Source organism: Camelus bactrianus, chromosome 22 (assembly GCF_048773025.1).
Source record: "Camelus bactrianus isolate YW-2024 breed Bactrian camel chromosome 22, ASM4877302v1, whole genome shotgun sequence".
Taxonomy (NCBI): domain Eukaryota; kingdom Metazoa; phylum Chordata; class Mammalia; order Artiodactyla; family Camelidae; genus Camelus; species Camelus bactrianus.
Window position 1 is genome coordinate 21,181,432 of NC_133560.1, and position 24,875 is coordinate 21,206,306.

The 24,875-nt window shown below is 51.3% G+C and overlaps 1 protein-coding gene across 4 annotated transcripts in view; it reads left to right on the forward strand.

Moving 5' to 3' along the window:
- Positions 1 to 18,407, forward strand: part of UNC13A (unc-13 homolog A) — a 62,056-nt gene extending 43,649 nt beyond the window's left edge. The window contains exons 31-44 of one of the 4 annotated variants that reach the window (XM_010972129.3): positions 125 to 208; positions 785 to 862; positions 1,118 to 1,206; positions 1,633 to 1,785; positions 2,740 to 2,863; positions 3,814 to 3,819; positions 5,400 to 5,438; positions 6,585 to 6,614; positions 7,990 to 8,046; positions 8,421 to 8,501; positions 9,218 to 9,365; positions 12,981 to 13,073; positions 13,788 to 13,947; positions 14,978 to 18,407. In XM_010972129.3, the coding sequence (XP_010970431.3) occupies positions 125 to 208; positions 785 to 862; positions 1,118 to 1,206; positions 1,633 to 1,785; positions 2,740 to 2,863; positions 3,814 to 3,819; positions 5,400 to 5,438; positions 6,585 to 6,614; positions 7,990 to 8,046; positions 8,421 to 8,501; positions 9,218 to 9,365; positions 12,981 to 13,073; positions 13,788 to 13,947; positions 14,978 to 15,278 (1,443 nt within the window). In that variant the 3' untranslated portion in view covers positions 15,279 to 18,407. The remainder of the gene's footprint in view (positions 1 to 124; positions 209 to 784; positions 863 to 1,117; positions 1,207 to 1,632; positions 1,786 to 2,739; positions 2,864 to 3,813; positions 3,820 to 5,399; positions 5,439 to 6,584; positions 6,615 to 7,989; positions 8,047 to 8,420; positions 8,502 to 9,217; positions 9,366 to 12,980; positions 13,074 to 13,787; positions 13,948 to 14,977) is intronic. The other 3 variants (XM_074350456.1, XM_074350457.1, XM_074350459.1) reach the window with 3 other exon arrangements.
- Positions 18,408 to 24,875: the final 6,468 nt, after the last annotated feature.

The window sequence follows — 24,875 nt, forward strand, 5'->3', positions numbered from 1 at the left end:
ATTCATCCAACCCAGTGGTCCAGTGCTAACAGGGGTTTAGGTTCATCCTTGATCTCACAGTAGCTCTTGATGAGCCTGTTGAGCCCCAGCCCCTTGTCTCATCCAACTTGTGTGTCCTCCCCAGACCATCAGTAATGTGCTCCTCCAGTATGCGGACATCATCTCCAAGGACTTCGCCTCCTACTGCTCCAAGGAGAAGGAGAAAGTGGTGACCTGCGGGGGTCCCTGTCCTGTCCCCTCCTGGCCCCATTCCATACCCCCAGAGCTCCATCCTTCCCTGAGCTCTGATAGCTGTGTCTCTGTGTGTGTCCAACTGTGTGTGTTCGTGTGTCTGCCTGAGTGTGTCTTGGTGGGGGGGGGGGTGTCTGGAGGTGAGAGGACATACCTTCAGTGTGTCATTGTCTGGTTGTTGTGAATGAAGACTTCAGGGTGAATGTATGAGATCTTATAAAGTTTTGAGCCCTTATATAAAAATATGAGTGTGTAGCAAGAATTCCCCTTCCTGCTATTCTCAAGGCCCAGCCCCTCTCCTGGACACATAAGGTCCAGCCCACCATGATGGGGAAAGTCCTCCTTCCTCCTGTTGGTCCACAGAGATCCCCACTCCCAACACTCCCAGGAATCTGAAACCAGATGCTGTCTTCCTTTCTCAGATGGCCCTAGGGAACCCCAGCTTCCTCCAGACCCAGACCCCGTAACTATCTAAGGTCCCTGGCAGTAGAGGGAGGGAAGGTTCTGTGGCAAGGTCCTGAGCCCTGACTCCCTGCTCTGTTCCCATCCTCAGCCCTGCATCCTCATGAACAACACTCAGCAGCTGCGAGTTCAGCTTGAGAAGATGTTCGAAGCCATGGGAGGGAAGGAGGTGAATCAGGGCCCGGGCTGGATCACCATCATCCCCATGTCCCTGCAGGCCCCAGAGCTAGTCCCTGACAAATTCCAGCTCAGCTACTTCCTCACACCCAAACAAGAGGCTTAACTATCTGAGCCTCAGTTTCCTCTCCAGTCCCTTGGTCTCCCTTTCCCTGAGTTGGGTCCCTTTCCCTGGATTGGATGGGAAAATGCTCCATACATGTGGGTGTCCTATAAACCTGACCTGATGTCCCTTCTCCCTCCTCAGCTGGATGCTGAGGCCAGTGACATCTTGAAGGAGCTACAGGTGAAACTCAACAATGTCTTGGATGAACTCAGTCGGGTGTTTGCCACAAGGTAGGGGCATTTCCAGGGCTGGGAGCAGAGGGGAGAGGGCAACTCCCAGACCTCTGAGCCTAGGGCATCTGGAGACTCAGCAGATGGAGTGGGGAAGACCTCAGGCTAGGAGCTAAACAAAGCTTGAGTTCAATCCTAGCTTCACTGCTTACTAGCTATGTGGCCTTGGGTGATTTGTTTCACCTCTCTGAGTCTTAGTTTGCCCATCCGTAAAGTGAGGATGCACATAATAATAGTACCTGAATAGGACTCTGTGATGAAATGAACAACATAGGTCAATGTCAGCCTCCCACTATAGCTGTTATATGCCATGGCTCCCTGATGCATGTGATTAAAAGTTCTCAGGTCAGCCTTTGTGGCCTCATCTGGCCCTTCTTCCAGAGGCCAGGAGAGTCTGGTCTGAGCTCCTACACTCTGTGTCCCCAGCTTCCAGCCACACATTGAGGAGTGTGTCAAGCAGATGGGCGACATCCTTAGCCAGGTGAAAGGTACAGGCAATGTGCCTGCTAGTGCCTGCAGCAGCGTGGCCCAGGATGCTGACAACGTGCTTCAACCCATCATGGACCTACTGGATAGCAAGTGAGCCAAGCTGAGTGGACAGGGTCTGCCATGGAGGGCTCCTGGGTGAAGCCTCAGAAACTAGGGGCTGGCCTGGAGAGGATACTCAGGGCATGTTTTCTGGGTGGTGAATGGTTTGGATGGGTGGGTAAGTAGAGGCATGAAAGGATGGAAAAATGAGTGGGTTAATGATTGGAAGGTTTAGTGTGTAAATATTTGTCTGGATGAATGGATGGTGGTCGGATTGATAAATGACATGAAAGATGGGTGGGTGGATGAATGGGTAGATTAAAAGATAAATGCTTAGAAAGTTAGATGGAGGGTATATGGATAAAAGGATAGATCCATTGATGGATAGATGGATGGATGTATGACTAACTGGAGGATGAGAGAATGGATGCATGAATGGGAGGATGCAAGGAAGGAAGAATGGAAAGAAGAAGTGATGGATTAAAGAAGGTTTGGGGGATGGGAGGGTCATTTGCTGAAAGAATCATGGTGGATTGCCCTCTCGCAACCCCATACATCCAATCATGAACCCTTTGTTGTTTTCCTTCTCAAGTCTGTCCCCCTTTCTACCATTCTCATCCTCTCCTTTCTGAGCATGGCCCCAGCCCCTTCATAGTCCCTGGTCTCTAGCCTTTCTATTTCAGTTCATCCTCCATTTTGTTCTTTCAAATAGGAAAGTATGGCTGTCTCTCTCTCTCTTTCTCGAACATTGCATGGATCCCCACTGCCCTCCATGTTAGGGCCCAAGCCTTCCTCCTAGGCTTTGAGGCCCCTTCCAAGTCTGACCTGTTCAGGCACCATTCACCCTCCTCTCATGCATTACACATCATAGCCCCATCAGACCACCCAGGGGGTCCTTGTCCAGGCTCTGTACACTTTTGTATGTCCATGGAATGTGTTGAGGGGAAAGGGCTCCTTGGGTCAGGGCCAGCTGGGCCCTCTCTCAGACTTGCCTCTCGCCCCTAGCTTGACTCTCTTTGCCAAAATCTGCGAGAAGACGGTGCTGAAGCGGGTGCTGAAGGAGTTATGGAAGCTGGTCATGAACACCATGGAGAAAACCATCGTCCTGCCACCCCTCACTGACCAGACGGTGAGGTCCGCAGGGGGCCAGAGGGAACACCTGGGCCACCCCCTCTGCGGGAGCCCAGACAACTTGGTGTCAAAGGCTCTTGGGGCTTAGAGGTCATCCAGGTACAAGGGCCATCTGAAGGTTCTAGAAGCCACCAGAGGTCAGTGGGGCCATTGAAAAATCAGAGAGTTCACATATGGGTCAAGAGTCATCAAAGGGTTAAAGAGGTCATTCATGGGTCAGTTATTTAAAGGTCAAAGAGGTCAGATTGAGTAAAAAGATGTCTAGGGGGCATATGGGCCAAGAGGTTATTCAAAGGTTAGAGATCACCTAGAAAACAGAGGTCTGCTTGGGGATCAAGACCATCCATGGGTCACAGAGGTTATGGGGTCATTGGGTTCATCAGGCGGCTTTGGAGGTCAATCAAGAGATAAGAAGAGGAGATACCTGGATTCAGAGATCAGAGACCAATAGAACAGAGGGCTTCAGAAGGTCAAACAGAGGTCATGTAGAGTGTTCAAGGTCATAGAGGTCAAGCAGAGGTCCATGGTCATCCAGAAACCAGGACTGTGCCTCTGGGACCCTCTGGGAAGAGCACGGAGACAGTGATCCCCAGAGATCAGGCTGCCAGGTGTGGGTTGGGGATATCTTGGGAGGAGTTGGCTGGTGTGGTCCCCCTGGAGGCCTGAGGACAGCAGTGGCACGGGACTGATGGCCTAGCACAGAGTGGGAGGACGTTCCTGGGTGGACTGGGGAGGCTTTGGAGGGTGAGTGGGGGCTGCCTAGGGGCAACCATGGTGGGGGAGGTTCCAGACCTCTCGCTGCCTGCCCACCTCCTCAGGGCTGGGCTGGTCTGGGGCGCGGGATCCGCCCCTCGGTGCCGTCTCTGCCCGCCCCCTGGCCTTCCTGGGAGACTCATGGTTACTTATTCCCCCCTTCCCCTACCGTCCCGCCCCCATCACGGCTGACAGATGATCGTAAGTAGAGGTCCCTCTGTCCGTCTGTCTGTCCGTCCGTTCTGTGTCTGGACTCAGCCCACCACGTGGCTGCACCCAACCCCCCACCCAGAGCCCCGTCCTCACCTACTGGCCCCCCTACCCACCGTCCCACCTCCCGCCTAGATGTGCCTGTGTCTGTCTGGGGCGGAGCATGGGGAGGGGGCGGGGCTGGGAGGGAGGGAGACCACGCCCACCCACCCCATCCCATTGTAAGTACTGAGGAAAGGCCTCCGCCTCCCCAAACCCTGGTCAGCACCTTCACATCTGCACACGTCTTTTAGTTAGAATCACCCTTACTCTCCTGCTCCAGGATGTCTGGGTCTCTCCCCAGAGCTTCAAGACAGTTCAAAGTCATGGAGCTACTCTGACCTCTCCTTTGGGCTCTGAACTGTTAGCAGCCAACCAAAATAAAGGCCCTCATTACCTGGGTCCCTACTCAGCTGATCAACGCAGACACCCCACCACCACCCCTGCCCATTCTACTCCCACCACACATACAAACACACAAGAATCCCAGACACACACCCAGGCACCCAGGTCGGGGATGATGTTGTGACTGGTGTCATGCAGACTTGGCGTCAAATCTCAGCCCAGCCATTCTCTCTCTGTGACCTTGGGAAGTCACTTTACCTCCCAACCTCCATTTCCTTGTCTGGAAAAAGAGGTTAATTGTAGCAGCTCTCTGATGGTTGTTGTGAGAACCAAATAGGATGGTGCATTAAAGTGCTCAACTCAGTGACTGACTGAGGCAGTGCTCACTAAATTAGAGGTAATATGGTAATGGTGGTGGTGGTGTGTAGACACCTACAAAGGCAGAGATCAGTTAAAACCACTTTAGAATCTTCTTTTGTGGGCCAGACGAGGCTGTGACAAGATTTCACCTTGTCAAAATTTCCTAGTGCTCATCTGACTTCTTGTTGGCTGCAGTCTGGGTCTTTGGCTGTAACCACGTGGTGGCAACGTACTCAACCACAGACAATGCATTTGTGGGCAGAGAGCTAGGAGAATTTACATTTATTGAGGGTTTCCTGTAGTACAGACCTCATAGCTGTTGTTTCAGCTCAGCTTCATGACCATGCTTTGAGCAAAACAGCTATTATTATTCCCACTTTGCGGATGAGGAATGCTGAGACTCAGAGAGGAGGAGTCACTCAAAGCCAGATAGTAAATATATGTCAGAGTCAGGATTCAAATTCAGGTCTCTCTGAATATGAGGCCCATTTGCTTTCCTATTGACTCAAGAACCAAGAACCTCATATATACAGTAAATGTAAATGGGTAATGTCTTGGCAGTGACTTCTCTCCTCTCTCTCTGGCTCTGTCTTTCTATTTCTCCTTCTCTCTGTCTCTTTCTCTTTCCTGTCTCTCTAACTCTCTCTTGCCTTTTAAGAGTCAGTCATGAAGGCACACATACAATCCCCCCCGCAGCCCAGTCACCAGCCCCCTGTACAGTGCAGCTGCCCTTTGCTTCCTATCCCCACGAGTACCTGTGTTATCACCTTGGGTTCCTACCCCATACAGCTTGCTAGGTTGATCACCCTGTGACGTTGTCTCTGCAGGGCACCCTCTTGAGAAAACATGGCAAGGGATTAGAAAAGGTAATGAGGGCCTCGTTTCTGCTGAGGTCCTGAGCTCTGATGTCTGGGCGTTTGTGTGTGTGTGTGTGTGTGTGTGTCTATTTACATGGGCAGAAAGTTCAGCTGGGGGTCATGGGTAGGAGGAGGCAGGTGTCCTAATCAAGTTCCACAATGCCGGTCAGAGACAAAGTGATTTCCTAGGGACAGGGCTTGGAGTGTGTGTGAGTTTGTGCACAACAATCTCCTATCCTCTCACAACTACACCTAAAGTTCTTACCCCAGTCCTGGGCTTGGCTGAAATTCCATGGCTTCGAGAAAGGCCCAGACACTGGAAAACTGCCCTGGGACTGAGACATATTTTGTTTTTTTATGTAGATTTTTTTGTTGTTGTTCTAATGGGTGTTTGTCATAAGGAGATGTGAGCTGTGGCAACACATGAACAGTTGCCCTGGCTGTGCACTTGCACAGGAGCTATCATCCCTATGTGCACACAAGTGGGGTCTCCATTTCATGACCGTGGGTTGTAAGGCTTCCCAACTCACTCATCCAGCCCTTTGAGGGGCACATTCTATATGTCAGTCACCATTTATACATACGTGCATCCCTGTTGGGGGCAGAGAATGTGTGGATTTGTGTGTGTGTGACTGTGCACATGTGTGCAAGTGTTCAGTAGTGTATTTTAGCTCGTGAGTTCTGCATGCATGTCTTTGTATGTTGATCTGGGCATGTGTGCATAAACTTTCTGTGTACTCATGGATGTGCCTGGATGTGTGTCTGTATGTTGAATGAACTCGTGATACCTGTGAGTATGTTTCTTTTAGGGTCAGACCTGCTGGGGTAAGATCTTGGGAGCTGGGGGAGGAGAGACCCCAAGCCTTCTCTCTTCTTTCCCCACCCCAAGGCACCCCATCTCTGGGCAGGCTGACTGTGGGATTGGGCACTTGTCCCCAGGTGATGAGCTGATGGTAGCCTCCTGGCAGTCCAGAGTCTGGTCCCAACCCCCCACCAGGGGGCAAGGGAAGGTGCCTACCTGGGAAGGGGACCCACCATTAGACTCAGAACTTGGGAGGGAGCTCATGGGCTGTGCTTTGAGGGGGCAGGGAAGTCCCACTGCGTCTCTTCTTAGCAGCCACCCAAACTCTGACCTCCGCCTGATTCTCTCCACAGGGCAGGGTGAAACTGCCAAGCCACTCAGATGTAAGACCGGCCTCTCACTGTCTGTCTGGCTCCTATCCCCCACCCCACTACCCCCGCACCCCACCCCCTGCCTCTTTCCACCTCTGTGATCCGTGCCGTCCGGGGGGTGTACTGTGACCCTGTCTGTCGGTCTATTCTTCCTCTGTCTGTCTGGCTTGCTCGTGAGTGGTGGGGGGGGGTGGCAGGTGGGGAGGTGGGTATGGCAGGGGACACCAAGGCCCAAACAGTTGGGCTCCTGAGTACCTGTGCCTCATGACAGCCTCGGGAAATTACAGCAAGGAATAAGAATAGCAACAACCAAGAAGATAATAATAATAATAATAGTAGTGGCAGGGTGACTAGATCCTACTGGAAAACCATCAACAGGGCAGTAAATGCCCCCTCACACCCCACCTAGCCCTGCCCAGGACCCCAGACCACCCCAGGACCCAGTCATTCAGGACACATAACCTCACTGATAGCTACCCCCACCCCCATCCCCTAAGCTAGTGTGGGTGCTCCTGCTAGCCAGGAGAGGAAACTGAGACCAAGAAAGGGCCGGGAACATGCCTCAGGTTACCCAGCATAGTGATGGAGGAGGCAGGACATGTGGCTTCCAGACCAGAACCCCATCTCCCCCAGCACTGCCCATGACCTTAAAACCAAGTGATAATAACTACCAATATTGAACAAAGACATGATTAGTCCCAGCTAAGCCATAAATTGGATAAGATTTCCCATCTCAAAATGGGAATACTGAGGCTCAGAGAGGTTAAATGACTTGCCCAGGGCCACACAGCAGAGCTGGGATTTGAACCTAGGCCCATCTGGTTCATCAAAGCCATAACCCGGATGGCATCTAGCTGATGTCTTTTTGGGGGAGGAGTAGAGGATGGGTACTGAGGTATGTGTTGAGGGGGAGGATTCTTCCTTTAAAAGATCAGATGAAAAGCCCCCCTCCGCAGATTACTCCCACAGAGGGACTGCGCCTGCGGTGGCTGGTGGGTTTCACCAGAGCCCATCCCACAGTTTTCTCAGGGCTTCTAGACTGGGGACTGGCAAGCCCCGCCCATATCCACAAACACCATCTTGGGCTCTCCTCACCCACTGCCCCTCCCAGCCTGCTCCCTGTTTGTTTTCTTCTCTGTCCCACAACCTGGGGTCGTGGTGGAGGTGGGAGGATGGGTAGCACCCCACAGGACTGGGATTTCTGGGGAAAATGTCAGCACTTCCTGGAGGGCTCCAGGCTGCTGTCCCCAGGACACAACCATTGCCCTACCCAGAGCCTTTGGACAAGAACTAAGATGGCGTCTGGGGCTGGGGTGTCAGTGGGAGCTTGGTCACTGGGCAGGAGTACCCCCACTCTTACCCAGGTTATGTCTGTTGTCACCTGCAGGGAACCCAGATGATCTTCAATGCAGCCAAGGAGCTGGGTCAGCTGTCTAAACTCAAGGTGAGGCCAGGGGTGGGGGCAGGAGATTGGGGTGGGGGTGGGGGCTCCTAAGGAAGAGGCCCCAGAATAGTGACACACTTTGCATGCTCAAAGGACAGAAACCTACTCAGACAGGTTTAAGTATAATTTATTCATTCCAGTATATTGGAAAGATGTGCAAGGTTCAGCTTCAGAGACAGCTTGATCAAGAGTACAAATAATTTATTCAACAAATATTCATTGAGCACCTGCCAGTCATATGTTAGGACACAAAGATGAAAAGACAGACTCACTATCCTAACTCACTGGATTTAGCAAGGGTGAGACCCCTAGAAAGGCAGATCCCCAAGGCGGAGTTTGCTGTGCCCACCTGGCCCCTCTTTCCATCCATCCAGGACCACATGGTACGAGAAGAAGCCAAGAGCTTGACTCCGAAGCAGTGTGCAGTTGTTGAGCTGGCGCTGGACACTATCAAGGTAAGAGGCCCCATCCCTGTCCATCCCAGGTGGGACAGGCAGAGGGTGTGGCTGGTATGAAGTGAACCTAAGCTCCAGCCCAGCTTAATTCATTCAGTTCATAAACACTCCCTGATGACCCTTCTATGTCAGTTTCAGGCTAGCTGATTGTAGCCTCCTGAGGAACCCCAGGCTGGATGTCAGCTGGAGGCAGACATCTCTAGCCCTGTGGGGTCAGGATAGGGTGGAGGGAAGGATGGGAGAGCTCAGGGACTGGGCAGAAAGGGTTTTCTGGAAGAAAGCTTGTGGGAGGTGGCATTTAAGGAATGTATGGAAATTCACAAGGCAAAGCAAACAGAGCATTCTAGGTAGTCAACCAGCCCATGCAAGAACAGGGAAACATAAACGGGCTGTGGTCTCCATGATATAAAAAGTGTTAAAACTACCCTGAAGGAAATGTTTTGCTGAGATGGAGAAATACAGCAAAATAGGGTTGGCAACATATTAAGGAGGGGACATTAAGGAAAACTTGAAACCTTGATCAGAGAAAGACAGGGAGCCAGCCATGGCAAAATAAGGACTGAGGGTGGGGGGACTAGCAGGACCTGAGTGTTCTGAAGACCCCCCTGTCATCCAGCACATCACAGAAGAGGGCAGTGGAGTGGGGGAGGGCAGTGTTGTAGCTGTCCAGCCGGATGTGCAACAACCTTACCTCTCCCCAACCCTATTCCTCACAGCAATACTTCCATGCGGGTGGCGTGGGCCTCAAGAAAACCTTCCTGGAGAAGAGTCCAGACCTGCAGTCCCTGCGCTACGCCCTGTCCCTCTACACGCAGGCCACTGACCTGCTCATCAAGACATTCGTACAGACTCAGTCGGCCCAGGGTAAGGAGCCACTGGTTAGCCTGGATGACAATCCTCGCCCACAGGGGCAGCCCAGCCCCAAGCCGGTGCCACAGTCTTTGACTTTCTCCGGTCGCGGGTCCAGGGCAGAACTGACAGCTCGTGGGCGCACGTGAACTCCATGATATCAAAGGGCCGATGAGTGATCTACAGCTCTTGGGACGGGATCTATGACGTCATTGGGCCAGGAGGGGTTGACATCTGGGAAAATCCATGGCGTCATGGAGTCAGGATGTGATCAAAAGCTGTGGGGCGGGACCTCTGACTGCAAGGACCAGGGAGTGATCGACAGCTCCTAGGGGCGGGACCTCGATGCTGTGGTTCCTGGGAGCGGTTGACAGCTCGGGAGCAAGACCTGTGGCGGTTGTGATTAAGGAGTGATTGACAGCTCTGGTGTGGGCGGGGGCCTGTGACGTCATGCAGTCAAAGAATGATTGGCAGATCCAGGGGAGGGACCTCTGGAGGAAAGGTTGAAGGTCCCTGGGGTCCTTGGGGTTGAAGGTCCCTCTGCACTGTCAGGGGCTAAGGAATGACAGCCCCGGGGATGGGAGGAACCCTGACCTGGAGGGGGCGGACGGAGAGGGAGTTGAGTTCCCATTTCTCAAATTCTCTCTTTCTCTCTTCTCTTATCTCTGTCTCCTGTCGCTCTCTGAGTTCACACACAGCAGCTGGGGCTGGGGGGCAGGACTCGAGGGTCCTAGTTCCCCTCCCTGGGGACCCCCATTTTCAAAACTGGCCCTAAGAGTGCAGACAAGGGAGAGAAGTTTGGCTGTTGACCCAGGCTTAGTTCCGGCATTGGAAGAGGAGGCAGGGGTGAGGGGAGAAAACCTTGCGGCCACCAGCGGCCCCCCTTCCCCCGCCCCCCAGTCAGCCCAGGGCCTAGGGCCCTCCCTGGGCGTCGGGCCTCCGCGTTCAGCTTCGTGCCCAGCCCACGCTGCTGCTTTTAGTGTCCCTGGTGTCCCCCCCGGAGCGGGAGACTGTCTGTCTGTCCGTCTGCAGCTGACGTTTCTCTCTCTCTTCTTTCTCCTCCCTCTCACTCGCCGCCCCGTCTCCGCGCCTACCCTGCTCCCTGCCACGCACACTCGCCCTCCATCCTCGCCTTTCGCTCGCTCGTCTCTCCCCCCACCACCCTTCCCCTCCCTCCTTTCTCCACCTCCCCCTTGTGATTAGTCCATGGTGGAAAAGGGACTAGGTTTACCCTTAGTGAAGACATTTATCCTGAGAAGGGTACGTGCTTCCGCCGCCGCCCGCCCGCGCCCCGCGCCCGGTGCCCGGTGCCTGCGCCCCTCCCGGCCCGGCTAGTAAAAGGCCCGTCCTTCTGCGCCCCGGGCCTGCGGGGCCCCGCCCAGGCCCGACTGGCTGCAGGGGGCCTAGGCAGACAAGGGGGAAGGACGGCTTGCTGGTTCCGCATGGGGAAGAAGAAACGATTCGAGTCGGAATTCGTTTCTCCCTAAGTGCTTCTCTTAAATCAGATCCCGGGCTCCCCAGACAGATGCCTGCCGGGTTAAGAGCGGGCTCAGATCCCAGCGCCCCTATTCCGTGGCTGGGCGCCTCCAGCAAGGGTCTGCCTCCCTGAGCCTCAGTTTTCTCATCTGTAAAATGGGAACAGTCAAGGACCCTAATTCATAGGATTTTTTTTTAGGATTAGATGGATTAAATTTAGAGCAGTTTCTGATGTATACTAGCTGGCAGCAACTGTTGTTGTTTTTCTTGTTGTTGTTTTTAATTTTTATTATTGACGTCACTTTTCCAAGTGTAGAAAACCAACTTTTTTCAGGCTCCAACTCTAAGCCAGCCCTTGTGCCAAGCACTTCTCTGGGATTCCTGAAAACATTCCTCCTGGTTGCCCCACAGGCTGGTCCATCATTCCATAGATGAGGAAGCTGAGTCTCAAAGGAGATTAATCCTCTTGCCCAAGGAAACTTCCCTTGCAGGGGGGGCCAGGACTTGGGAATGGGGGGTGGGGTTGGGGCAAGCACAGAGAGGTCCAGGAAAGCCCCTTTCCCTTGGAGCCAGCAAGCCACGGGATGGGGGCGCCCAGCACTGCCCCCCTCCTGCTTCTTACTAGCTTTGGCCATGATCTGACCCCTCACCCCACCCACCACTGTCCGACTCTCCCTTGGCACCCCTCAGTCTGGCCCGGATTGAGCTTGCTGTGAAGCATCAGCCTGGGGTGGGGGGGAGGTGAGGCTGAGCATGTGACTGGTTGGGGGAAGGGGGGTGGAAGCCTAAGATGACAAGGGGGTGGGAGACTTCGATGCCCTGGGGTGGGCAGCGAAGATGAGGGGATGCACGCCCCAGTACTGGGGTGATGGGGGTCTTCAGGCCCCTCTGCCCCCGGAGACTCAGTCACTTCCTGCCCAAAACCAGGTAACCTGATCAACCTTGGACTGGCCCGTTCTCCTTCCCCACCCCCACTCCTAACTTTCCCCCTGTTCCTCCCCCCATGCATGGGGTGCTCCAGGAGTGGGGAGCTTTCTTCGGGGCAGGGGAGTGGCCTGCTGGGGGTGCTGGCGGTCACAGGTCCCCAGGCCCCACAGGATGCCCTTCCCAGAGTCACAGAGGGAAGGGTGGGGACAGAAGTTTTTAAACTACTCCTTCAATGATCCCCAGAATCAGTCAGGATGCTTGTGGCCAGAAACTGAAGCGTACCTTACCCAGACTCAGGCCGACTAGAGAAATTGTGAGCCTGTAACTGAAAGATTAGGGATTGAATCAGTATCAGCAATAGCTGGATCCAGAGTCTCCAACAACGCCATCAGTTGTTGGTCTGTGTTGAGACATCAGTGGGGTGGACCCTCCTCTTATTGGACAGAGTCAGCTTTCCCAGCCTAGCACCAGAGAGAGACTCTTTCCTAAGAGTTATAGCGAAAGTCCCAGGGCCAACTCCTATTGGCCCAGGTTGGGTCACATGACCACCCCTGAGCCAATCACTGTAGCCATGGCCAGGGAGTACTCTGATTGGGCAGCCATGTTTCACTTAGACTTACCTGAAGGTTGACAGGGGCTGGACCAGGATGGAGGCCAAGGAGGTGGGTTAGATTCTGGATATGTTTTGAAGGGAGACCTGGCAGGATTCTCCACTGTACCAGTTCTTAGGAAATGATAACAAAGAAGGGGCTGAGGACTAAGGTGCAGGATGCCCCAACAGTTTGAAGATCAACAGAGGAGGAGGAAAGGACAAAAGAGGGTGTGACTAATCTGTAGGATGAGAACCTGGAGAGTGTGGCCTTGTTGCAGCCAAGAGGAGAACCTGAGGCACAGAAAGCCAGGGTGTCAGATTCCACCAAGATGATGTGGAAGATGAAGGCTGAATTTGATAGCATGGAATGAGAAAAAGGACATTAGGCCCAGAAAAGTTAAGAGATCTGTCTGAGATCACACAACAAGGCAGTGAAAGGCTAGAACTCAGGATTCTTGGCCTCCCCAAGAGCACCCATCATCCAAGCCACCTCTCAGTGCCACCCTGTCAGGGCTGATGACCTGATGCCGCCAGCACAGGTAGGGAGGCAGTTCAGGTGGGAGGCAGTCCAGGTCCTTCCTGGTGGGTGGGAAAGAATGGAGCTCATGCCAAGCATCCTCCCCTAACTCGCCCAGGCTCGGGTGTGGAAGACCCTGTGGGTGAAGTCTCTGTCCACGTTGAGCTCTTCACTCATCCAGGAACTGGGGAACACAAGGTCACAGTGAAAGGTGAGTAGCCTGAGGTGGGAGGGAGAATGCCTCAGCCAGGATGCACTAGGTTTTAAGACAGAAACCAAACTCAAACTAGTTTAAGGAAGAAAAAGTTTTTTTCATTAAAAAAAAAAAGTTTTCATAAAACCATAAATTCCAGAAGTAACCGCCTTCAGCCATGGTGGGCTCAAGGGGTGCAGTGTTACAGGACTCAATTCCACTTCCTCTATCTCTCAGCTCTGTTTTCCTTTTGTTGGCTTTTATTTTGTTAATTAAAATACAGATTGGGCTGTTTTAGCCAAAGCCTAAAATAACAGTAGCTTAAACATGATAGATTAATGAATTTTTCTCTGAGTTAACTTCAAGGACAATCAGCTCAGAGCTGATGTGGAGGCTTTGGCACAGTGTTAGGGATCCAGGCCCCTGTCATCTTTTGTTGTACTCTTATCCCTAATGTGTTTTCTTCTTCTATAGGGTCCCAAAGAACTCAGCCCTCATCAGCATCCCAGCCTGCAGCTAGGGAAGGAGAAAGTTTAAGGCATTCTCCCTACTTTTCAAGCCACAACCTGAAAGTTGTGCTTCCTCTTACATCTTATTGGCTGGAACTTAGTCATATGGCCACACTTAGCTACAGAGGCATGCAGGGAAATGTAGTCTTTCTTGAAGGTTGTGAAAACCACCGCTGCATACTGGGGGTTGGTAACTGGTCTTATCCTATACTTTCCCCAACAGTGGTGGCTGCCAATGACCTCAAGTGGCAGACTTCTGGTATTTTCCGGCCGTTCATCGAGGTCAACATCATTGGACCCCAGCTCAGCGACAAGAAACGCAAGTTTGCGACCAAATCCAAGAACAACAGCTGGGCCCCTAAGTACAATGAGAGCTTCCAGTTGTGAGTCTGGGACACTTTGGGGAGCATGGCGAGGGGACATCTGCTTTATGAACCTCAGGGCCCACTAAGCAGGAGGGATCCTCATGGGCCAGTGGCACCTGGGGACAGGAACAGGAGGGGATCACATCCTAGGTGGGGGGTGCTGGGAAGGGAGGCACCTTAGTGCAGGAGTGACATCAGTTCTGTCAGGGGAGGGCTCTTGGTCAGAGGACTTTGGAGCGGTAGGTCACCTGATGCAAAACTTGGGAGCAAGAGCACCGCCTAGTAGGGGGCAGATGTCTCCTGGGGTGGGCTAGAGTACTTGAGGGCTAGGAGTGCAGCCTGGGAAGGGATCCGTGTGGGCGTGGCCTGACAGGAGTGAGCTCTTGACTAGCCAGCAGCAAGGCTGGCCCCAGTGCCCCTAGGGACGCAGCCTGGGAGAAGGGGACTCGTGCTGAGATTTTAGGGCAGGGTTGTGAAGAGAGCGCATCTTGGGTGGAAAAGGGGTGGGCTAGAGAGCTTGAGGGAGGGGACAGTTCAAGGGGAGAAGTTGGATTCAGGTGGGAGCCTGGTAAAGGGGGCTCCTGGGTGCCATATCTGGGGCAGGGTGGTGGGGACAGCAGCTCAGCCGGCCGAGGGCGTGGGTGCGAGTATCACGAGGTGGGAGCATGGCCTATCCAGGGTGGTCTGGGGAAAGGGTCACTTGGGATGGGGACGTGGTTTGGCTAGGGGCTGGGAATGGGCTGGCGGGGGAATCATTGGGAAGGAGAGGGAGAAGGGAGGGAGGAGAGGTGGCACGGACAATACTAGGGTGGCGTGGCCAGCTGATGTGGGTGTGGCCTAGCGAGGGGTTGTAGGTCTGGACAGCTGGAGCAGGGACAGGGCCGGCCTATTGTGGAATCTTATGAGAATAGATGGATCCCTTAATGTGGGCGTGGCCCAGCTTAGGACGCCCGGGTGTGGGCGTGGCCCGGGAGGGAGGCCGGGTCACCGGTAGGGGCTGTGGCTGGCCAGTGGGCGGGATCTGTTCTCACGCCCCGCCCTTCTGCAGCACGCTGAGCGCCGACGCGGGCCCCGAGTGCTACGAGCTGCAGGTGTGCGTCAAGGACTACTGCTTCGCGCGCGAGGACCGCACGGTGGGGCTGGCTGTGCTGCAGCTGCGCGAGCTGGCTCAGCGCGGGAGCGCCGCCTGCTGGCTGCCGCTCGGCCGCCGCATCCACATGGATGACACGGGCCTCACCGTGCTGCGCATCCTGTCGCAGCGCAGCAATGACGAAGTGGCCAAGGAGTTCGTCAAGCTCAAGTCTGACACGCGCTCAGCCGAGGAAGGAGGCGCCGCGCCTGCTCCCTAGCGCGGGGTGCGCGGGAGGGCGGGCAGCCCTGCTCCTGCGCAGAGAGCGCGGGGCGGGGCGGTGCCTGCATGCTGGGACCTCCCAGAGGGCGACTCTCCGGGTTCTGTGCAGAGGGCGGGCTGCCTCTGCACCCTTGACTTAGCTTCACCCTCTGGAGAAATGTGAATGGCAACGCCCACCCCCCTCAGGATGCCACGCCCTAGGGCGCGAGGAAGGAAGGAGCCACATCCCCTACTTGAGGCCACGCCCCCAGTGTCTGGTGGGGGACCTTTCAAGCTCGGATGGGAGGAAAACCCGCCCCCTATAGAGGAGGCCAGATCCCAGGGCTGTGGTACCGGGAGGCCCCGCCTCCTGCCCTCTGGAAAAGCCATAAGATGGGTCCCCAACCCCGGGGACCCAAGACCAATTTGCCAAGTATGGATCTCTCAGCTCCCTCGAGGGGCGGGCCCTGAGCAAGGGGCAGGGCTTCCTGGAGCGCCCTCTGGGGTGGTCTCGGGGCTAGAGGGACTAAGGTGGTGGTTGGAGGGCCTCCGGGTGAACCGGAGCCCCTTCTGATGTTTGTGCAAAAAAGAAACGGGGAGGGGGAGTAGGATGGGATTTCAAAAGCACATGCGCCCTCGGGCGCCCAAACCCTGGGGGCCAAAGGGGCGGCTCTGGGGCACTTGCACTGCCCCCACTTCCCTATGGGGGTTTGCTTTCCCTTTTCCTCAAATATACCCAGTCCTCATATCATAGAGTTCAACCCACCCACTTGACAGATGGCAAAACTGAGGCCCAGAGAGCCACTTGAGACAATGCTGAGGGTCCCAGTGCCACATCCTCTCCCTACTTCCTTTGGCCTGTGTGCCCCATTGAAGGGTGGGCTGAGATCAGATGACCTGATACAGCTCCCCATTGCTGCTAACTCCCCTCAGGGGACCTCCCCCAATCCTTAAAGGGATGGGGGTCCTGGGCCAAGACCCCCAGTGCCCCCTCCCACTTTTGGCTGCCAAGGAAAGCCTCTGCCCTCAGCCCTTTCTGATGGGACCCCAGGGGAAGATACCCTGAGAACTCTTGACTTCCTGCCAAAAAAGAATGAAGATTTGACATTCCCTGGACCCAGTCCCCTACCCCAACCTCTTCTTCCTCCACTAGAATGCTCCAGTCAGGAAAGGAGAGAGAAAGAGACCAGTGTGTGTGTGTGTGTGTGTGTGTGTGTGTGTGTGTGTGTGTGTGTGTGTGTGTGTGTGTGTGTGTAGGGTTCCCAGCACTGGGCCAGGCACATGGAAGAAACCTCGGAATATTTGTCAAATGACTTTCTCTGACTCCCAGGCTAGGACTGTTTTGGAAATTTCCTCCCTCTTCTTTCCCCCTAAGAAGTCCTACTCATTCCTCAAAACTCATCACAAATATTCCCTGCTGCAGCAAACCTCTGATCCCCCTCAGGACTTTCCTAGCCTCTGTCTCTGATGCCATAGGGCTGGGAATGTCTGTGAAAGGCTCTGTTTCCCCCCACGTGGAGGCCTGAAGCCTCTCAAGAGCCCTGAGTTCATCCAGCACAGGCTGAGTACAGGGGAATGGCAGGGAGGGTTTGCCTAGTTGAATTATGTCTTGGATTGGTGGTGTGGTGGGCTCTGTGTGTGTCCACATGTGTGTCTGTCCATACCTTCCCCTCCCATACAGATCTGGGCACAGAGGAGGTGTTTAAGCCAGACTGTGGCTGAGCCACAGGACACAGAGTGATGAGAGGGTGAGAGGGGACTGGAGGTGTTGAAATCGATATGTTCCTGTATTGGAACAACTAGGCTCAGAGATGAGCAGGGCTTTCTCCAAGGCCACTCAGCATTGGATGGTACATTTGGGTTTCACCACTTCACCTGGGGTGCCTGGGGTTCTGAGCCTAGGTGAAGTCTGTGGGTTGCATTTGGACCTCACTTCATGCCAGGAGCTTGCCCCAGATTTCCATGGATCAGGGAAAGGACAAAAGAGGCCCATAGTGGGATGTGGTAGGGTAACACTGAAGAACGTCTTGGACAGAGCCAATCCCTCTCTTGAGAGGGACAGAGACAGAGTAAGGATGCAAAGAAAGAAGAGGAGAGAGGGAAGGAGAGACACACACACACAAGGAAGGTAATTAAGAGGGTAAAATCACGCCCAGATGGAGACAGCCAGAATTTTGACATGGAGAGACTCAGAGATGGAGAGATGCAGAGACACGGAAGAAAAAGCAAAAATGGGGATCTAGAAGGAAGAAGGACACCCCACTCTGTTCTGTCTGGCTCCCATCAGTCTATCCTCAAAGGATTTACCTAAAATGAGGAGGTGCCCAGCCGCGTCCCCCAATCCCTCTGACTCTTAGGCAACACAGCCTGTAACCTCACCGTGCCCCCATCAGAGATGCAAAAAAAACACCTAACCAGAAATCCTTGGGACCTCTCTCGGCTGAGACCTCAGAGACCTTTCCAGCCCGAACTCCCTGCACTGTCCACCTTGCAGATGGGGACACTGAGGCACGGGGCAGAGTGGAGACAGCCAGGAGTCACCCCACCTCTGCTGCTCAGGTAGACAGGGAGGGGAGCACCCCTGGCTGGGGGGAGCTGGTCCACATCGTGACCCCTGCTGTCACCTGAACATCTTTTCCTAAGAATTGTCAAGGACCAAAGTCGTTTTTGCTGACACACATTGCTTTTTTCTTTGCCTTTTATTTTTTTAAAGAGACAAATCAAGTTGATGGTGTCAAGTAAGACTCCCCTCCATTCCCCTGCCCCCGACCCCTGCCTAGCCATAGTGACTCTCGAGGCACAGGTCATGGGCGGAGGGTCCCCATCCCTCCCTGGCCACACAGCCAAGGGGATTCAGACCCCACCTTTGGCCCCTGCCCCATGAGACCCCAAATCTGGCCACACAGTCCAGGGAGGTTCTTCCTCCATACACCTTCTCTTAGCATGTGACTGCAAATGTGAAAACAAAATGCTGTTTGTTTGTTTGTTTGTTTTAATTCCATCCCGTCAGTCTGGCATCTGCAGATGCCCCCATTTCTCTGTAAATATGTGACTTGGAACAAATGTTTAAAACCAACGAGAAGTGGTCATGAATGCATGGTGTTGAGATGTTTTGCACTATTCTGACTTTTTGGTCTCTGTAAAAATATTTTATTAACAGCAGACATTAAAAAAAAAAAAGAAAAAGAAAAAGTACATAGCCTTGGAAGCACAGTGGCCTCCTTGCGTTCCCATATTGGAAAAAAAAAAAACTCTCTGCTATGAGCAGCCGCTGGTTGAACATCCCTCCCACCCAGGAGTGCAACTCCTTCACAACTACCATGCTCCCATTTTACAGAGAAGGAAAACAGGCTCAGAGAGGTGAAATATTTCGGAAGAGGCAGGGCCGAGATCCGAACCCAGGATACTGGGTAGCTATTGCTCTTAGTTCAAGCAAGTTAGGACACAACTGCCAGGGACCCACTCTCAGATTCAACCCCCACCCCGATATTTGTCTGGGGGTTTTGTTTCGTGTTTTTGATGTGGCAGGTGAAAGTCTCATTTCATCATTTTGGCTGTGCAAAGAATGAAGCTCCATTTTTCTCCAGCTGAAGCTGACTTCTCTTTTGAGCCCCCATCCCACCAGGGAGAAGAAATGAAATCTCACTCAGCTTCATTCCTCAGTAAAAACTCAGTGTTACACCACCTAAGATCTGAAGTTGTTTCTACACTTGAGTGGCCAGGGCAGGGGCAGTGGGATCCCCCACAGGAAGTGAATTAGATGAGTGCTTTGGGCTGCAAATAACAGCCAAAAGAGTTAAAATTAGAAGAAAAAGTGGGCAAACCACAGGGGTAACCTATAACTCAGCAACTCTGCCCTCAGGAGACTCTCACACGTGGGCAAGGCTGGAAGCAGCCTCAGTGTCAAGGTATCTTCACATGGGGGGACTGTTCTACAGCTGTAGAATGGATAAACCACAGGCGTCTGCATGACTGAGAAGAGGCAGCCCACCAGGGGCCCTGAGCACCCCTGCACATCCTTACTGACTGTGCCAGGCTGCAGACCTGTCTTTCTTCTGAGACCGAGCAGTTTCCAGAGCTAAGCACATAGGCTGCACAGCATGACTTCTGTGTAACTGATCCCCAACAGAGGGAAACTGATGTGTTTGCTGCTTTCTACAAAAGGTGCTCAGCCCTTGGCCCTGTGTCCCTCAGCATTTGGGGTCCGGGGTGTCACCCATGCACCGTAGGAACTGAGGCTCATGCTGCTTGCTGCACTGCAAGAAATAAACCATCTTGCTCTGATCCACTGAGTCCCACAGTGAACTCCACACCTACAGACTAGAGACAGGCTGGCTTCTGCTGTGCTCTATGAAGTGAGGTCCTTCACTCTGACAGATGTCATGAATAAAGTATGATGTTGAGTGAAGGAAGAAAAAAAAAAAAAAGTCCCAGAAAGCTGCAAAGAGCAAAACACCATATTTATAAAGCTCAAAAGTCATACAAGATACACCCACAGAGATTTCATGTAAGGATATATAAGTGTGATTAATTTCTTAAAAAGCACAAAATTAAGGATTAAAAACTCAAAGATTCTACCTCACACACATCAGGCTACTATTAAAAGAACAGAAAACAAGTGTTGGCGAAGATGTGGAGAAATTGGAGCCCCTGTGCATCACTTGTGGGAATGTAAAATGGTATGGCTGCTGTGGAAAACAATATGGAGGTGCCTCCAAAAATTAAAAATAGAATGACCAAATGATCCAGCAATTTCACTACTGGATATATGCCACAAAGAAATGAAATCAGGGCCTCAAAAAGATATGTGTATACCCATGTTCATAGCAATATTATTCATAATAGCCAAAACATGAAAGAAAACCGAATGTTCAACAGAAGAATGGGTAAGCAAAATGTGCTCCGTCCATTCAATGGAATATTACTTAGCCTTAAAAAGGAAAGAAACTCTGCAATATGCTACAGTTGGCTGAAACTTGAGGACATTATACTGAGTGAAATTGGTCAGTCACAAAAAGGCCAATAGTGTATGATTGCATTTTATATGAAGTACTCAAGAATAATCAAAATCATACAGACAGAAAGTATAATGGTGTTTTTAAGGGGCTGGGGAGAGGGAGGAAGGGGGAGTTAGTATTTAATAGGTACAGAATTTCAGTTTTACAAATGAAAGAGTTATGGGGACGGATGGTGGTGATGGTGGTAACAAAAGGTGAACACATTTAATGCCACTGAAATGTACACTAAAAAATGGTTAAGATGGTAAATTTTAGGTTATGTGTAATCTAATGCAATTTTAAAAATTGAGGATTGAAAAAAAGAGAAACACAAAACCAAGGGTAGTGGTTGCCTTGGGGAGTGGGCAAAGCAGGGGAGGTGGGAGCAGGGAGTAGGGTAAGTGTGTGTGATGATGATGAAGAGCTGGTGCTTCCGTGGGCAGTGACCTTAAACTTTATTTGATAATGCACAATATATATTTTTGTGATAAAGGCAGCTAGTTACCACTCAGCTGGTTAAAATTCCCCCTCAACACTTTTTTCATCCCTTCCTTAGTATAACAATAGGAGCTTTATTTGTGGGCATAGCTAGCCAACCAAAGGCTACATTTCCAGCCTCCCTTGCATACATGCAGTCATGTGACAATCTCTAGCCAATAGGATGTACGCAGAAGCCACATGAACAAAACCAAATCATACCTTTAAAAGGAGGGCTAGCTAGGCAGGCCCAAGTTTGGACAGAGCTTACTGTCTTTTCTCTGTCTCTACTGGCCTTTTTCTCAGTCCCAGGATGGCTGCCAAAGCTCCAAAACTCCATCCATCTACATTTCTTCTTATCAGGTGAAGTTTTCCAGAAGTCCCCTTTTGCAAATCATGGGCCAAAACTTGGTCACATGCCAACACCTAAACCAATCACTGAGAAGGGAGATGGGTCACCATAGTCTGTGTAGACCAATCAAGGCTCACCTTTAGGGCTGGTTCCCATCTCCCACCAGGCTACCCAGCCCATGAAGCAAAATGGTGGCTCCTGGGTAAACAGTCCCCAGCGTCACCTATGTTCATTGTCCTTGCTCCACACTGGAATGGCTACTGTATTAGTTACCTATTGCTGTGCAACAAATTGCCCAAACATAGCAATTTAGGACAACAAATATTTATCATCTCATGCTCTGCCTCAAAGTCTCATGCTGGCTGCAATCAAGATGTTGGCCAAAGCTGCAAAAGCTTAATTGTGGGAGGAGCTGCCTCCCAGTTCACTCATGTGGTTGTTGGCAGAATGGCTCTCTTCACTGGCTGTCAGCTGGGGGCTGTCCTCAGTTTCTCCACAGGGCAGCTCACAGCATGGCAGCTGGTTTCATCAGAAAGAGGAAGACAGAGGTCCCAATCTTTTGTAGCCTAATCTTGGAAGTGGTTTCTGATTATTTTTGCCATAATCTGTTGGGTAGAAGGGAGTCATTATGTACAGCCCACATCAAGGGGAAGAGACTACACAGGGGCTTGAAGACCAGGCAGAGAAGATTGGGCACCATTTTGGAGGTTCCCTAAATATGGTCATACTCCCTGTGGTTTCAAATTGCTGCCCTGACCCTGAGGCTTATGATGAGGATTTGGGTTTTGAGCCTATAGCATTTTTGTCTGCTTTTTCTGCTGAAACAAATGCATTGGGACTGAATGATAATATAGCACAATCTGAGATCAGAAATAAGATGAAAGGGGGTGGAGAAGGGTCAGTTAGGGGTTTGGGATTAACAGATACATGCTACTATAGATAAAATAGATAAACAATCAGGACTTACTGGGTAGCAGAGGGAACTATATTCAATATCTTGCAATAACCTACAATGGAAAAGAATCTGAAAAAGTATGTGTGTATATATATATTCAGCAAACTGAATCACTTGGCTGTACACCTGAAACTAATACAACATTGTAAATCAACTATACTTCAGTTTTAAAAATTTTGACAGGAAGACAACAAGGTAGTGTTAGCAAACTCAAGTTCAGCTGCTCACCTCTCAAAAGCCAATAATTGAGAGGCAAGTGTCAATAGAAAGGAAAGATACTTTAATCAGAAAAGTTGGCAATCTGGGTAGAAAGTGGACTCATATCCTGAGACCATTTCCAAAGATTCTGTGCAGCCATGACAGTTTTTAAAAGGGAAAAAGCGGGGAAGAATCTCAATGAATCATCAAGGCAAGATGTTGGTCTCTGCATCATTCTCCATTGCATGCAAACTGGCCGACTCTCTCTTCAGATGTTATCTTGCCCGTGTGATCTGCCTGCCGTATTGCTAAGAGGGCTGTTGGGGCTAGAGAGCTAGTCATCCTTTAACTATTTAATTCTTCATTTTTACTTCTTTTAATCTAGGGAAAGAACCAATGGGTTAGGAACCTGAATAGTGTGCTTTCAGGGGAACATAAGTCAGGAGTTAGGTTGACTTGCCTAGTGATCTCGTTCCTATAATTAGGTTCTTTCAAGGATAGAAGGGAACAGAAATAGCAAACAGGCAAAGGGCAAAGGAGTTGCTTTCAATTTCCCCTCCTGTTTCTCCCAACTTCTCCCAACCTTGGGCAAAATTCTAGCACCATCCGTATGCCCATCCCATCCTCCATTCTCCCTTGAATCCTCCAGCCCAGCTTTTACCCCATCCTCCCTTCAACTGCTATAATACCACCCTGCATTTACCCAGGCCTCTTCATCTCGACACCTGCCGCAAGGCAGGATCACCCAGAGAACACCAACAAGATGCACACGTAGTTCCTGGAGGGTGTAACACAATTACGTGATTCATGATCTCTGTAAGATCACATTTCATTACATAATTTGTTACATTGCATTATAATTACTCTGCTCCTAACCCTGCAATTACACAGACTGGTTTCTGTGATTATGCACCCTGAAATTACACACTCATTCTCACCAACACCACAACGTAGAGTCATTAATGAAGGGGAGTGGTGGGTTGACGTCTGGCCCTGCCCCTACCCAACCCCTTTCTGGACGGAGGCTGCAAAGTGGCAACCATGCTCCGAGACGTCCCTGCAGCTGCACATGTGCTCGGGTCCACCGGCCAGAGGTGCCCTGGGGAGCCCCGGGGGAGTTTGGAAGGCAGAAGGAACTGGAGCTGTCTTGGTTTTGCTTCCTTTTAAGTCTGCCAGTAGCCAGGCATGGAAGCATCGGAAATCTTGGAAGCCAAATTCCCTTGTTCAGTCACAAGGTTGGAGGGCACTGAAAAGCAATTGTGGTGGTGGTGGGGGGTATAGCTTAAGTGGTAGAGCGCATGCTTAGCATGCATGAGGTCCTGGGTTTTTAATTATTTAAAAGAAAATAATTAAAAATAAATAAACCTAATTACCTCCCCCCACCAAGGGAAAAAAAAAGCAGTTGGAGTGACGGAGGCAAAGGCAGCACCCTATTCTCACCAGTTCTGTTCTGTGGAGTCATTCCACTAGGAATGTTCTAGAACGAAGGAAGTGGTCCTCCCAGAGATTCGGAGAACAAAGGAGATCTCAGAGTTAGATAACTGGGTGGGGGCATCGAAATAAAACTCAGATCCCTGGGTACCACCTCCAAGCTTCTGACATCTTCTGTCTGGAGGTAGAGCCTGAGAATCTATGTTTTAATCAGAAACATTTCGTAGCAAAGGAAACTTCACCTTATGCCACGAAGAAGACCCTTCTAGAGAATTGGGTGTAGGGATTTTCCACCTCGGCACTGTGGACTTTTGGGGTCAGATCATTCTTCGTTACGGGGACACCCTGTGCACTGCAGGGTGTTTAGCGTCTGTCCACTAGATGCCAGTAGCTCCCACTCCCTCATGACAATCAGAAACGTCTCCAGATATGGCCAAATGTCCCGGAGGGACAAAATCATCCCCAGTTGAGATCCACTAGGTTAAAATAAGATTTGGAAACATCACATGTAATTGTGACACATGAGAAAGCACTGCAATGTTCTATGAGAGGGGACTGGTTAATAAACTCAGATCATCCACCCTGGTAGAGACATGATCAATAGTTAGGGTTTAACAAGAAGAGTAAATATGGCAGCCTCTACAGAAGCTTCAAGTGCGCCTTTCTGTTAGCCCAGTGATCCCACCCGTAGCAACTGAATCAACTGAAATAAAAACTTCCAGTAGGAAAGATATATAATGCTGTTGTTCACTGCCAGGTTGTGATAGTCTTAAATCAGGAATGTCAAGTAAACGCTAGTCCACCCTGACTACAGTACATTGTGTGTAACGATCCAAAAAGAGCTGGTAGCCATCTGCGTGGATTAGGATGTCCACAATACGGTGTTAAATTTAAAAAGAAAATTGCTGGAAAAACAGGTACAATATTGATCCGTTTATGAAATTTAAATGTGTTATGTGGAAGAAAAAAAAAGCATGTTGTAGCTGAGTTTATGCAACATGAATCTGCTTTTAAAAACACGTATATGTATTTGTACCATGCAAATGGGTCAGACTGAAAGATTTTTCCAAAATGTTAAGAGTTGTTGTCTCTGAGTATGTGGGATTTAAATTTGCTTTTTCGGTTTGCTAAGCTGTTTGTTCTCATTTCTTCATAAGGATCACACACCATCTGTTATTTTGTAAAAGCCTCGGATTTTACCCTAAG